The 15,677-nt window shown below is 41.2% G+C and overlaps 1 protein-coding gene across 2 annotated transcripts in view; it reads left to right on the top strand.

Moving 5' to 3' along the window:
* Positions 1–10,936, top strand: part of kdm4b (lysine (K)-specific demethylase 4B) — a 40,250-nt gene extending 29,314 nt beyond the window's left edge. For both annotated transcript variants that reach the window (XM_058638664.1, XM_058638663.1), the window contains exons 16-22: positions 258–313; positions 765–873; positions 2,891–3,127; positions 3,359–3,538; positions 4,450–4,569; positions 6,424–6,516; positions 8,727–10,936. In XM_058638664.1, the coding sequence (XP_058494647.1) occupies positions 258–313; positions 765–873; positions 2,891–3,127; positions 3,359–3,538; positions 4,450–4,569; positions 6,424–6,516; positions 8,727–9,242 (1,311 nt within the window). In that variant the 3' untranslated portion in view covers positions 9,243–10,936. The remainder of the gene's footprint in view (positions 1–257; positions 314–764; positions 874–2,890; positions 3,128–3,358; positions 3,539–4,449; positions 4,570–6,423; positions 6,517–8,726) is intronic.
* The last annotated feature ends 4,741 nt before the right edge of the window (positions 10,937–15,677 follow it).

Below are 15,677 nucleotides of genomic sequence, written 5' to 3'. Positions count from 1 at the left end.
CGTTGCACCAGTACAACGTCATAGTACACACCCCGTCTACCAAGTAAAGGTACTGTTCTCAGTCAAAAGCCAAGCCTGACCGAGGGTGTTACCGTTCCAAACCGTACTGCACTGTAGCAAACCAAACAGTAACATGATGGAAACACGCCATTAGTGCTGACAGGACTGGTTAGCATCCATCTCTAAATGTATAGTAAGAAATCTGTGCTTCTGTGACACTCTATTACTGCCTAACCTTCATACTCATTTACTTTCAGGAGTGTTGTCTCTGCAACTTACGTGGAGGAGCTTTTAAGATCACTGTTGATAAGCGGTAAGTGGCCCATGTTTGGCTCCTGAAGTGGCTTTTAAGAAATGCTAAATTAACAGAAAATTCATTTAGATATCCTTACTTCAGAAAGCAAGTAAAAAGCACTTATAACCTAATGGGGGTAATTTGATTGATACCCTCAAAGTCTTAATGCAGTGGCCAAGGTAAATAGTATCACTAGCTAAAATATTAACAAAATTATAATTATTAGAATTCATCAAAAAAAAGTTTACAATGAAGATCTGAGCCCAGACATCTAACAAGTTCAATTTAAGGAGGATGTTGTTTTGTTTACTGATTATTTGCTCATTTGTCATTGTTGAAATTGACTTTGTCAGATATACACAAAAGGTTTTGCTGGCAGTCAAACATCAGCTAAGTTTTATCTGCTGATTTTCACCTTCATTTTTGATTTTGTGTGTGTGTGTGTGTGTGTCTCTGTCTTTGTCACTAGCTGGGTCCATGTCATCTGTGCAATCGCTGTGGCTGAAGCTCACTTTGTTAATGCCATTGAAAGGCAGCCAGTGGACATCAGTGCTGTTCCAGAAACACGCAAGAATCTGGTAAGTTGAGTCAAAGCAAAAAAGGTTTATTCAGGCAGGTTAACGTTTAAGCAGTTTTAACAGTTAAAATCTACATCCATTGACTCTCTGTATCTTGCTTGTTTCTCCTTCATGGAACCTTACTTTTTCCTTGATATCCGTCTTGCATTTTATCGAAGCAAATCCCTGACTTTCCTACTCACTGCCTCTGTATCTGCCACTATCTGCATCCATTACCGACACTCCTTCCTTGGTGCAGGGATAGATCCTCTTTTTGTGAGCAGTGGATGGCATGGGGTAAAACAGCTGTGGTGAGAGGAATGGCTGAATAATCAGCTGTCATTTCTCACTGTGCCAAATGAACTGTATCGATCCCGTGGGCAGGAAGCAATTTACCCATTGCTGCCACATCTTTGGAGACAACCTGTCCCCTCCTTTCCTATCCTTCTGCCATCCCTCCTCCAAGCCTCTGCAGTGATTGGTGGTGCATTATTTCAAATCTTAAAAAAATCTTCCTCAACTTCTCTCTGAAAATCTGCCAGATGAGCTTGGTGACAGTCGCATCAGAGCGCTGTCAAAGCATTTGCTTCCATCTGTACATAAAAGGCCATGAGAAGAATTTCTGCAGTCTAATGATTTGGATGGCTGGGCTGAACAAGTGTTAAGACGCACCCTTAAAAACCAGTTGATATATCGCACCATGTTCAGCATTCTGTGGAATGGAGAGTTTTCACTCAAGCTGTTATGGAGTGATTTCAGATTTTCTCAGCAAGGCTCCTGTTACATTCAACATTCTACAAAACATTTAATCAGTTCTATAACTGATTAACTACTCTTGGAAAATCACAACTCTAAATCAGCAGTGTATGCGAGAGGGTAGATGCAGTATTCATTTGCATTCTAAGTTTTTCTTCTAACAAAGGTCAAGGCTTAAAACCTGCACTCAGTAAAGCACTGTAATACATTTTGATTTAATAGTTGCTAGTAAATTTTTTACACCATGGATCAAATATCTGCTTTATAATATCGTCAAAACATACTTGACTTGACTCAATAGTGTATTATTAAAACTGCAAATGAGAAAAATGGAAATAAGACTGCTTTTCAATTCTTATACCTCCATGACATGTGATGGAGGAATGCACAGTGCATGCATGTGGGGGTGTGGCCTCAATAGCCCTGCAGTAAGTGCTGTGCTATGTGCCTGTGATTGAAGAACTGAGCACTGATATTCAGCTGTATTTGCTATAAGTCATTGCAGCCGGTTAAATATCACTCAGCACATCTCTCTTGGGAGCGGTTGTATTTTTGTCCTGCACCAGTACAAAAATTAAGTATTGGCACTTTAATAACAATATTTTTTTTTATTGATTGGCCATGTGCTGTGATGCAGTTGCTCACTGTGTGATGTGTCAAAAGGAGGTGGATGGGGAAGGAGAAGGTGGGGGAGGGAAGGCTTAGCTTGTGCGACAGATAATTATTGCAAACACATACAAGTACATGGAAGAATACCAGTCAAATTACTTATTACACTATGCTTTGATGAGAAACATAAAGTATGCACAATTTGTATAACCCCTCTGTGGAAGCAAATATATTTCTTTGCAGATTATTGTTTTCAGAAAATTAACAATTTCACTTGGATTTTGAAGGAAGACGATGTTTCTGAAACTCCTGAGGTTGCACTGGTGTGTTGAGAGCATAACTCAATTTGACAGTGCAAATTCTCTTTCATGCTGTTGCTCTTTTTCCCTGTTGCATTGCAGCTTTTCATCTATCTCTCCCTTGTTCCCCCAGCTTAAACTAAAGCGGGGGACAAATGGGAGATGGAGAGAGCAGGCGTTAAGACAGTTGAAGACAATTGAATAATTTGAAGCGAATGGCATGAATGTTGTGAGGTTGTATGTGCAGGGTGGTTCGAAAGTCCATGAAAAGAAGACCAAAAGTGTGGGGGGAGAAAAAAAAGCTTATGAGGTTGAGGGTGATTTCTCTATAACATGAATCACAAACTAAAAACCCTTTTATGTTCTCCTTGCAGAAGTGTATGTTCTGTCACAGTAAGAGTGTCAGTCAGAACCGTGGCGCCTGCATCCAATGCTCGTATGAGAACTGTGCCACCTCCTTCCATGTCACCTGTGCCCAAATTGCCGGTGTAGTCATGAAACCAGCTGACTGGCCCTATGTGGTGTCTGTGACCTGTCACAAACATAAAAAAGTCATTCCGCCAAAAGTTACTCCTCCAAAAGTCACTCCTCCAAAAGTCACTACTCCAAAGGTAGGTGTAAGTACTCAGTCTTGGAAGTGTAAATTACACACAGTTTTAATTACCGTAACTCTTTCACTGCAATCATGTTTCACATGAAGGTGTTACATTACAGACAGAGATTAACCTCTCTCTCTCTCTCTCTCTCTCTCTCTCTCTCTCTCTCTCTCTCTCTTTTTCTCTCTCTCTCTCTCTCTCTCTCTCTCTCTCTCTCTCACACCCTCCCTCTCTCCCTCTCTCCAGGTGCGCCCGGCAGCAGCTAAAAGTAGCCCGTGTCCAAACCTAGGCCAGAAAGTGATTGGTCGCAACAGTGACAGCTGGTACTACCACTGTACCGTTATCGGCATGGCAACGCAGACATTCTACGAGGTTAACTTTGACGACGGCTCGTATTGTGACAATCTGCAACCAGAAAACATAGTAGTGAGTCATCTTTTCATTCCCCGCATACCTGTGTGCAACTGGTTTATACTTTGTAACTTGATCGTTTCAGCCAATGAAAATGTAATGTCCAAATGTAAATTCAGAAAGACATAAAATGGCTCTCTGCTGCAAATTGGCTAAAAGCATAACGTTAATATGGTTTGACTGTTTATTTTATAAGAAAGTGGTTGGACTTAAAACATTTGCAAAGAATTTAATGTTGTAAAGAACAAATCTTATGCAATCAGGTCATTTAAAACTTAATGTTCTGCTGCCTACTAAAACGCTTAAAAGCAGTTTGAATTGCTGTCAAGTGGAAAGTAGAGGGACCTTAAGAAAATGTTGCCAATAAACCTTTATGAGTCAATGTTCTTAATCCCTTATACTGAATTAAGCTTAATTTATACTCACCGCAGTGCGTCTGACGTGTAAATAATAAGAAGGTTAAAATGTCTTTTTGAAGCAGTTTTAAATAATACTTGAATCCTTTTAGCCTCAGCAGTGACAGCACATTTGCACTGACCACTGAGTGAAATGATTGAAACACTGCATCATCAGTACCTGGGGGCAGAAATATGTAGATACTTATCTATTCTAGTGTAACTACTATATGCATTTAAATTAGATGTTATTCCTTATATCTAGAGATTAGTTTCTTTGTATGCCACCTAGCGATCCTCTGACATCTATCTCGCAACGTTGTTCATTCTCCATGCTGTCTGTTCCCTGAATGTTGGTACGCCTCCACTCAGTGCGGTCCTCGGCGAGGGTCTCCCAGTTGGCAAGAGACGTTTATCAGCATTTGAAAGCACGTTTTAGTAATGATTGTCTGTAATGAAACGGACAATCTTTAAAATGTTGTTCTTTTTTTCCTTGGTCTGCATCCTCTGATCCTTCCCATCCTCCTTCAGAGTCACGATTGCCTGCATACCGGTCCTCCTGAAGCTGGGGAGATGATCTTGGTCAGCACAAATGAGGGTCAGATCCTCAATGCGTCCTTCATCAAAGAGCACTCTCACAAGTACTACCAGGTGAGGAAACAAACAGTGTGTGAACACATGTGGTCAGAACTGGCCGTCCCCCGCTCTCTATTCACATTAACACTGATGTCATGTCTGTTTGTCGGAACAAAATGATGTGTATGTAGTCTGAGTACACATATGTCACACATGTCACTGTGTGTGTGTGTGTGTGTGTGTGGGTGTGTGTGAATGACAGACAGAGACAGGCAAAGAGCGTCGAATGAATCACACACCATGTGTTGATCAGTGTTAATGTTATGCAGTAGCCACAAGTAATTAACTTGCCACAGATAAGTGCAAAAAATGATGTGAAACTACAGCAGGACAGAGGACATCAGCTGAGGAAGAGGGGATCTTGGACGTGTTCTGTAATGAATGGATTGTGTTCATACAGAATGTGGCGAGAATGTGGCTTCATTTTACCTCTAACCACCTCCAAATATAATCAGATTTGAGGACGTATTCATGACGTATACTTGGTGCTTAGGATGAATGTTAATGCCAGGTCTGAATGGGTTAATGGGTAGATTTAAACTGCCTTGAAGCCTTTAAAGGTCCAATGTGTAAAGATTAGAGACATCTAATGGCAAGACTGCAGATTGTTCTCGAGCATGTCAAGGAACTATGGTGGACTTTGCATACCAGAAAAGATATTGTTGTTTCAGGCTGATGTAGAAACTTGGTAGTGCGAAATGGCAACTTCCGTAAAGCAAGAGCCTTGCCGAAAGTACACATAAAAGACTAATTTTAAGGCTGTGAAAACTATATAAAAGTGATAATACATGAAAAAAAACATCCATAAAACCCTCATTTTTATTACACACCGGACATTTAAGCAATGTCATTCTTGACCGCAATATGTGTAGAGGTATAAACCTGTCCAAATCAAGCTGTGAAATGCTTTTGCAAATACAGTATGGTGTAGAAAAAAAACAATTACTCTGTGATCAATGGCATCATTTACTTACTTCATCGGATGCTCTTCCTCTGCAGTGTGACTGTAAGTGATTGTACTTTGGGAGCAGGGCGCTCAGTCTCATGATTTCCACCCTACGCTTCGGGTCCTGGATCTTGTATTTATCAATTTGTGAAAAGCTTGTCTGCTTCTGTAGATAATTGCCTGAGCATTTTGATACAGTATGGTATTAAAACATAAGGTTGAGAGAGCACTGGTGCATGATGGGGAATCCAAGGGGCAAATATGAGGAGTGGAAATTTCAGGATTGTAGAAGATGATTCTGAAACTGGTGTCAGGAGGCTTTAATGAAAGTGGCTGCAGGAGTGCAATAACAGACTTATTTGTTTTTGACGCACATCTACAACAATTTACTTCTGATTACATTTCCTAATGATGTGTCTGTAATAAAGAAATCGAGTTAAAATATGGGTGGTGTCCTTGTGTTTGCTCACTTCATGCCCTCGTGTAGCCTGAGACCAGGAACACTGTTACGTTGAGTAAAATAAAAAAAACACGTCTCCAGCTGGTGGCTGTGTCAGGACTGCAACCCTGACCATCACCTTGTTTTCCTCAATATTTAAAAAAAAAAAAAAAACTACTTTTGTATTTAAAACAGTCAGTGAGCAGCTTTGGGGTTCAGTGCTGTGGTCAAGGACATTCAAACAGAAGACGTGGTTGTTGATAAACTTTGTTTGCTTTTGGCTGAGATTAAGCCTGTGACTTTCTGGTATTTGTATTTTTTTTTTTTTTACTCACTAAGCCAGCCACACATTCTTTTTCCACATAAATCCCTCATGTGTCCACTTTTGCCCAAAGTAATTATCAAGTCGAGTGTGCTCTCTAATCACAGGAGACGAAGCGGTTGGAAATGTTAATTAATTCAGAATGTTGTTATATCTGCGCAGGTTGAGTTTCACGATCAGACTCAGCTGCTGCTCAAACAATCGGAGATCCACTTTTTGGACCAGGAACTGCCTAAGAGGGTCCGTGCCCGACTTGTAAGTATTTTTTTTTTACTGAATTTTCTCCTTCTGTAAATAATAAAGGGTCACTCTAACATAGCTTGTATTGTTCAGTGTAAGTAGACTCAAGTATTTGCAGATATAAAAAAACCCTTTTATTGAATCAAACAACTGACTGCTCAGAGGATGAAGGGCTGTGAGGGAGCCAGTGTTAGTAGGTTGTCAGATTGAATAGATGTCTGTTTTATCGGATAAAACATTAGTGGTGTCCTTTGTTAACTTTGATTCAGCTTTAACATCTGAGTAGTTTCGGATGCGCGGCCTTGCCAGAGACATTTTAATATTTGTACAGACAAAGCCTGGCTTGAAAATCCAAGTTAAATTCAAAAAAGCTTCATAACAGATTAAAAGAAACCAAATAATTGGTCAAATTAAATACAGTGGATGGGTTGGACAGGACAGACCATTAGCTCTAATATTTAACAAACCCCGGCAGTCCAAAATGAATATGTATTAACATATGTATTATTAAAGCAGAGCAGAAAAATGGAATAAGAAAAAAGCAGAAATTTTATAGCTGTATTGATTCAGAATGAGTGAAGGTGAGTCTACTTTAATGCAAAGTACTAACTTGTTCTGATGGACGGGGATCTGTGCATGGAATACATATAAATATGTGTGTGTGTGTGTGTGTGTGTATATATATATATATATATATATATACACATATATACATATGTGTATACATATATGTGTATATATATATATATATATATATATATATATATGCATATATGTGTGTGTGTATATATATGTGTATATATATATATACACACACATATATACATATATATGTGCAAACTACTAACTTGTTCTGATGGACGGGGATCTGTGCATGGAATACATATATATATATAAATATACACATATATGTGTATATATATATATATATATGTATATGTGTATAACATATAATTATTTTTAAATTACATATGTAGAAATGAATTAGACATTGTCAATATTTCAGCATCCAGTTATTAAAAGAGAGTTATCTTATTTGACTTTCTTATTTAATTTAATCACCGTTGATTGAAGTCTGAACAGGTCTGGATGATTATCCTTCAAATATTTCGCCAAAGTTTGACACATTCTCACCGATGGCGAGTTTTGAAGCACCACCTGCAGGCCGACGTGCCACTGTTTTTGGGTTCCCACCCTTTGCATTTGCCTTGAAGCCAAAATATTTCCAAATTGCACTTCGGGTGCCCTCTTTTTCTATGAGTGGTGGCTGCTCCCGTGTTGCTGCAGCTGCCGTTCTCTCTCTGTCTCAGCGCTGTCTCCCTCCTCCGCATTAATATGTGCGTCGGCTCATATTACATCTCACCAATTCCGTAAACGTCACACAGCAGCGCCACTGTTGTTGGCGGCCGGAGACGCTGCAAAGATCGTCTGTTAGACTAATAGTCGATCATCTATGGCACAGACAGGCATTCTCAATTAAAGAACGTGACAGTACGCCAAACACAGTATAGAATCGCTTTTAAAGTTTTAGTACTGGTACAATGTACGTCCCTTACATTCACCAATAATAATAACACAGTTATTAATAATAAAACCTGGGGTGCTTTTGTGATCGCCACTGTTCCGATCATGGCTTTCTGGTGTGGGTAAACGCGTGTCTGTCCACATATTACACTTTTGGTATTGCTGGAAAATGGATAGAAACGTGGTGGGAACAAAACACTCATCTGAAGCCAACACAGTTTTCTCATCTCCACCTCTCCAGCAGTTTGAACTGCTGAGCTTGTAGCTTCATTACGGAGAGCAGAAGAAACAGAAGTATTGTTTAAAGAACAGCAACAATGGCATTTGTTTACAGTACAGGCGGAAAGTGAAGCTTCTTCTGACACATATTAAAATGGTTTATTCCGACACTTGCATGCATACAAACGTCACTTGTTTTTAAGTTCATGTAAACAGGGAAATTATTGAATGATTCAAATTGGAATTAATCCAATTTGCACATTTTAACTTGGCACAGAGACAAGAATTTAAAATGAGGCTCATTGCATTCATATAGTTCACCGGAAGTAATTTAGTGTACATGCCTCGGTCATTTTTCCATTCCACTATATCATGGATATCAGCCTAATTTCAGACACTCAAATAACATGGCTGACCATTAACGTTGAGTACTTCTATACGTGGTAAAGAGGGATTGATTTAACTTCCTGTCTGGTTTTCAGGCAATACCTACGTCCCAGGAGGTTTCCTCGCCCGACGAAGCCCAAGCAGCAAAGCGCCGCCGTCTGCCCTCTGATTCAGCCCCTCCCACCCTGACTCGCATGGAAACAACCAATCCGTCCACTTGCACCGTAACTTCAGCCTCAGCACACACAGCAGAACACGACAGATTTACTACACCGCTGACCTCACAGCCACTGTCCCGGCACAGCATGATACCGCAGGATGTAGCCGCCCAAGCCAATGGTATTCCGGTGGATGCTGGAACCCCGATGGACACAAGCCTCACCCTCACTCAAGCTGTAATGGGGTCATCCCTGGTGTCGGACCCCGCACTGACTCCACAGATGATGACCCCCTTCCAGTCGGCATTGAACTCTGACCCCCTCCTGTCGGCCCTGTCCCCTCCCCCGCCACATCAGCAAATGTACACACCGAGCAGCGGCTACGTTTCCTACATGGAGACGCTCCTCAATTCACATTTCCCTCAGGACGACGGGCCTGGACCCCTGTATTAAAAATAATAATTTAAAAAAACATTAAAAAAAAAAACCCAACTCCACTATGTCGTTACTTGGTCAACAGAGGCTGAGCCACTAGGAAGTAAGCTAATGGAGGTGGATTCTACTGAGTGCTGTATTAATGGACAAAAACATTTCCTGGAGCGGTGGTGAGAGCTCAGGGCAGGAGCAGGAAGTAACTTGGACACATGAGCACTCTTTTAATGCATGTTACTTTTCTATTTTTGAGTTGATGTATTTGCAGTGGTGCTTTGGCCTGTCTGCTCCGAAGCAGCAGCTAAAGAGGCTTTTGTATTTTCAACATTATTATTATTATTATTATTATTATTATTATTGTTATTATTATTATTAATAATGTTTTTTGTAAATTTATTCTTCTTTTTTTTGGTTTTTTTTTGGTCTGCTGCTGTGCTTTTCTCCTCTGTCTTAATATGAATATAATGTCTCTGGGTGGTATCAACTCCATACCTCGCTGCAATAATTCAGTAACAGCACACTCACATTTACTTTCTTAGACAAGAAGCTAATTACTATGATGGCCTCTCAGCAGTGAGGTCTGAGGTCTCGGTGGACTTCTCTCTCCTTTTTTTGTTTTCTTTTTAAGAATAACCAGCAACAAAAGATCTATTTTTCAACACCGCCACCATTTGCTTGAAAACGGGTGGAACAAGAGTGTCACATTAACCATCTACAGGATATTTTAACAAAGGTTTTTTTTTTTGTTTTTGCTGGATTGCAAGAGGTACATGGGGAAATGGATGTATAAAAGAAAACAAAAAAGTATTGTAGGGGGAACTCAGTATTTAAATGTCTTAGTCCAATATTGAAAGCATTATTTGTAATAGGGAAATAATTTTGAATGCAAACACTAGTTGATCCGTCTGAAGGATGCATACACTTTTTTGTGAAGATGTGTCACTGTCGTTAAGTGATGAGACCTTGATATTAATGTCATACAAATAGAGCCACTATTTTCACGCTCCCACAGCTGTCTCAGGGTTCCTACACAGTTAAGGCCAGGATAAATTGTCTCCGACTTTGTCCTCAGTCGTACTCGGCACATGAATATTTGTTGCTTCTTTTGTCATATTTGCTCCTGGTTAACCATTAATCTGCTCTACTGAGCGAGAGCTTTGTTTACTGTCACGTAATCTCTATGAAATGAAAATATGATATATGATATTTGGGAGAGAACAAAAATGTATGTAGGAACCCTAAAATCTGGAATAGGGCATATTTGTACGTGGCCTGAATTGTATGTGTTAATGATATTGTATATGGTTAATGTCATCTGTCTTTTCTATCACTGTATGCTTTTTTTCTGAGATGAACTCACAAACCTGGCCGATCAAAAAGAAAGATTAATACCTTTATTTTTGACAGATTTTTTCAGGCATATTGCTCAGTTTTTACGGACAACAAATGTTTTTTTCCAAATTGTGCTACAGAGGTGCTACAGAGATATCAAAACTACTGACGGACGATGTTTCCTGCCCCAACACTGTCACCTTGTACATACCGCAGGCCCTGTGTATTGTGACTCAGATTTGTAAATGTATTTTCTTTTGCCCCCCCCCAACGCCCCCCCCCGTCACAACAAGTGAAATGTTGGAACACATTTTGTGTTCCTGTATCTAAATGACATCCATCAAGAAATCTTCTTTCATAGGGATTAAAGTGGGTTGCTAGTTGCCAGCTCCTCTGTGTTATGGTTTGTTCAGTGGACCAGATAGTGTGGGGGGGGGGGGGGGGAATAGAAACAGAATTGTGGGTAACTACTAATATATGATTATTAAGCATGGTCATGTACATTTCTAGAAAGATACCATTTAGGATATATTATTAGACATGAATCTCTTGTTTTAGTTAATCAAGTGGTAATGACAAAATCAAAGTGCTATGATTTCAATGATGCCATAAAACAGTATTTTTTATTTTTTTATTTACATTATTGCTCTGCCATTCTGTGTGGAGTTTGCATGTTCTCCCCGAGTGTGTGTGTGTGTGTGTGTGTGTGTGTGTGTGTGTGGGTTTTCGCCGGGTTCTCATGAGGCCCAGTGACTTCCCGGAGCCGCACTGAGCAGCATTTAAAAACCTGTAAACCCAAAATACCTTGTATTCAATCATGAAAAACAGTTTGAAAATCCGGGATTTAGAGCTACTCTCGAAGTACCTACACGTTGTGTGACTGAGGTTTGCTCTGAGTCCACGTGTGTAGATTATCTAGAGTGTGACACGCTTCAGCTCCTCTTAATGAAATATCTGTTAATAATGGCACAAAACAACTCACCCCGGTCCCTTTGAAGGCTGAAATCAAACATTACCATTTGAAACCTGTGTAATCTCTGTAAAGCCAACCCTCTGCTTTGACAACGTCCTCACGATGCCTGTGGGAGATCCATCATTTTGCATCTGAAAGTATCACCAGTTCTTTTCCTTTCAGGTCTCGGCGTCATTTTTATTCTCTCTTATCAATTCACTTACTTTAATAATGGTGAAATTTAATTAAGGCCACCGGGGTTACTCTGGGTCTGTGGCATGTAATCGCCTGTTAAAGGCACGATCCTTCGCTGCCTCCCCCCCACAGAAGAGATCGTAAAGTGTATATTCAATAATTGGCAGAGCAAACAGCAGCCATGTTGTTTATTCCCCTCTGCAGTGTCTCCTTGGCAGGAATTCTGGCTTTGCACATTAAGCACACAGCAGGGAGGTTTGTCTTTGCACTTGCTTGCTGGGTTCATCATGGAAGTTATTTTTAGTGTGTAATTAGCTGGAACCACCGTCCAGATCAACCCAGAGTCCCCTTTATATGAATCCAACATTTGAATTATTTTGTTTTATTTTTTTTTGCAAGTGGCTCCACTGTGAGAGAGTGCTTGACTCACTTTCAAAAGGAATCTAGATGAGATGCACATTAGTCAAGTTAAGTCAAGTTTCCCCCCTCACGTCGCCACATCATGCTCAGTGTTTAATCTGAATGGAACAAAGCACAAGTGATTATGTTGTTGTGCAATTATTTGTCAGTACACTGTGAGAGAAGTGCATTTAAATGTTTTGTCTTCGTATTCATGCTCATTTTTACGGGTCCAGCAGCGTCTTCACTCAGGTTCTTCCCAGTGTTTCTCTCCTAATTCAAGCTGATCTATGTGCTGCTTTGTTTTCATTTCATTCAAAAGCATCACTGGTGGGCACGTAACAAAGAAAAGAAACTGAGGTTGGGAAGCACACTTTTGAGTCAAATGATGCAATTCCTAAGGCTGTCCTTTCGTTTGTCCACAGTTATAGAAAGCTGAACAGATAAACAAATAAGGGTTATCCACGCCCCCCCCCCCCCCGGTCTGATCCACACGCCTCGCCCCGCACGATGACAACATATCATGGAAATTGCTTCAGTAGCTTTTGAGTACTCATGTTTACTGTCAGACAAAACAGCACTGAGTACACAACCTCCAAGGTGGAGATGATGAGTGAGAGGAATCATTTATTTCCAGATTAGTATGTGGGATAGACGAAGGGCTTTTAAGAAGACCTCATTCTGCGAAATGTCCTGCCGTCAAACGAGAGAGATAAAAATACACCACCACCACCACCACTGACCATCACAATGGGATCAGTAGAAGTTAGAGTCGTTGTCTCTATCCTTCACGTCCCGGTGCTCTGACGGGATTCACTCTTTGACTCTTCAGTGCCAAGACCGTCTAAATGTGGAATCCCAAAGAGAGGAGGACAGAAGTGGAGCAGGAGAAGGTCACTGAAGGAACAAGAAATCTGTCTCTTATGGACAAACTGTTAATGTGGGCATTAGCTCTCTCTCTCTCTCTCTCTCTCTCTCGTGCAAACACACACACACACACACACTGTGCATATGCCCAGGCTGCATTGCCCTCGCTGGATCAGGGTGGCCATTAACATTCTGAAGTGCCTGCTGTGTCTTTGCAGAGCAACTGGGGATGTGCCAGCTTGGCAATTACTTTAACAACTCCAGAGTTTGATTTCTTTATTCCGTTGAACTTAGCCAGGGGTAAAACGAAGGAGAAACACAAGGAAAAGGACTTCAAAGGACAAAAGTTTATGCTGACCCGACTGTGCTTCAGTAGAGGAAAAGAACAGGGAACTTTTTACTCTATTCACTAACAAGTATCAAAAGAAATACTCTGCGTGTTGTTGGTGTTTTGGATACACTACGTGCATTTCTAAGATCAGAGGTCTTGACAGCCAGTCTCCACCAAAGTGTCCTTCAGTTTGACATTAAAACTTCTAACCTGCTCGATGACTGTCAGACAGCTGAATGTCTCACACAGAAATGGAAATGGGTGAATGCAGTGGGATCTAATTGCAAATGAAAGTGGCAATTATGTTGACAAGCTGGTTGATATGACAGGCTCCATTATAGCCCTAAGCCTTTATTACATGTCTGCCTAGTAAATCACATCACAGAGGCAGTATTATCATAATGACTCGGTGGAGCTCAGTTTGTCAACAATGTCCCCTGTTTGAAGGGGACTGGATTGAGTGGTTGAAATGCAGCTGATCTTTATGAACTCCCATAAACATGGAGGTTCTTTGGAGTGACGTGACCGTGGATGCACTGTCTCTTCTCAGATCCATTAAGACATCCTGTCGTGGCTGAGCTGAATAGGCACTGTCCGGAAACCCTATATCCATCAGCGTCCAAGAGCGTCATTGGTTGGTGTTTCAACAGGAAGTCTGAACACCGGTGTTATGAGAGCGAATGTAGGGTGTGAGGAAGTTGTTTGACTTGCAGCCATGTTACTAACAAGTCTCCATTTGTTTTCCTCTTCCTCGGGACAGAATGAACTGAAATGGAGAGAGGATTGTCAGAGAGCGGTGGGGGGGGGGGGGGGGGGGGCCTTGCTGTTAAGTGCCGGGCCTTATTAACAAAGTGAATCTTCCTCCAGTCACACACGACAAATAAATGGCCACCCCCTTGAAGCTCTTAATCGGCCCATTAGTCTTTGAGCGACCACAGCCTCCTCTTTTTCCCCCCCTCTCTGGCTCTTTCCCTTCAGACCAGTCCAGATCCATCCATCACCTCACATTTGCATGCCGACCACACACGCTGACGGAGCGGAGTGCACAGCTGGAGATGCTACATCATATTTACTCCCTTACTTGTGCAATAAACACTGCTCTCCACATCTCGAGCCTGCCTCCTTTCCTCGCTCCATCATTTAAATACTCACATTACTCCTTTTCACAAGTAACCGGGAAACTCATCTGTTCAAGACGCTTCATTACGTCTGCTTCCCTCGCATCATCTCCAGATGCAAAAAGAAATAATATCTATAGCATTTCATTTTGCTCTGTTAATGTTGCACATGTTCATACTGTGGGATATATGTTATATGACTCGAATCTCATTTCATTCAAACTCCTTCTGTGACCCGCTGTACGGAAAGTGACTAAATGACTATAACAGATGAATATGCTAAGTAATGACAGGGTTTGCTGCTCTAAGTCAGCCTAATTAATCACCAGACGGCGTTCTGTGCCGCTTCCAGAGCTGCGCAAACACAGTCAGACTCTCAGAGAGCTGGCATGCTTATCTGTATGTGACCTGCACTTATTTTCTCTCCACTTTCATTCCATTTCTCAGCTGCCATCCGCTTCACCCTCTGCTAATTCAGCCGCTTAAATCTCATTTCAGACACAATTAGCCTTTAGCCCATCCAACCTGTGTTTTTTTTTCCCTCTTCCCTTTTATCCTTCGTGAACATTTCCACTCCCCGATAAAGATCGTTATTGAGGATACTTAAACGGAGCTCCGATCACTTACAGGAGAAAACACCAAAAGGGCCTTTTAGCAGGCCCATTAAGAGACTGTAGAAACCTTTGCTTGTTGCCACACCAGGGTTATCAATAATGGAAGCATTTATTTCATTCCTCTACTACACACTTTTTGCATTTGAAGAGACTTTCACTGACGCAAAGCCCAGACCTGCTGCTGAGGAAACTCTCAGCTGCAGAGCTGACAGAATGATGACACTCATAAGTTTTACTCCGCAGAATTGGTTGATTCTTCCAATGCACATTTGGATTTTTTTTTTTGTGTGTGTGTGTGACTAAGTGCATAATGTGTCTCTATGTGTTTGCGTGTAAATGGTTTGTATTTATCGAGTGCTTTTCTGGTCTTGATGACCACTCAGAGCTACTTTACGCTGCACTTTTCACTCACACTTTCATACAGTGCAGCTACTGTATGATCACCCATTCACACACTGCCGGCACAGGCGTCAGGAGCCACGTGCGGTTAAGTGTCTTGCTCAAGGACACATCGGCATGTATAGACTAGAGCCGGGAATCAAACCCAGAACCTTTGAGTTGAAAGACGACTCGCTCTGTCTCTGAGCTACCGTGTGTTTGTTACGTCTTCATGACCTTCTCTGGTATAAACCAGTCCATCCTCACCGA

The sequence above is a fragment of the Solea solea genome, chromosome 9, assembly GCF_958295425.1.
Source record: "Solea solea chromosome 9, fSolSol10.1, whole genome shotgun sequence".
Lineage (NCBI taxonomy): Eukaryota > Metazoa > Chordata > Actinopteri > Pleuronectiformes > Soleidae > Solea > Solea solea.
The sequence above is the reverse complement of the archived record's forward strand: the minus strand, read 5'-3'. Positions and strand labels throughout refer to the sequence as shown.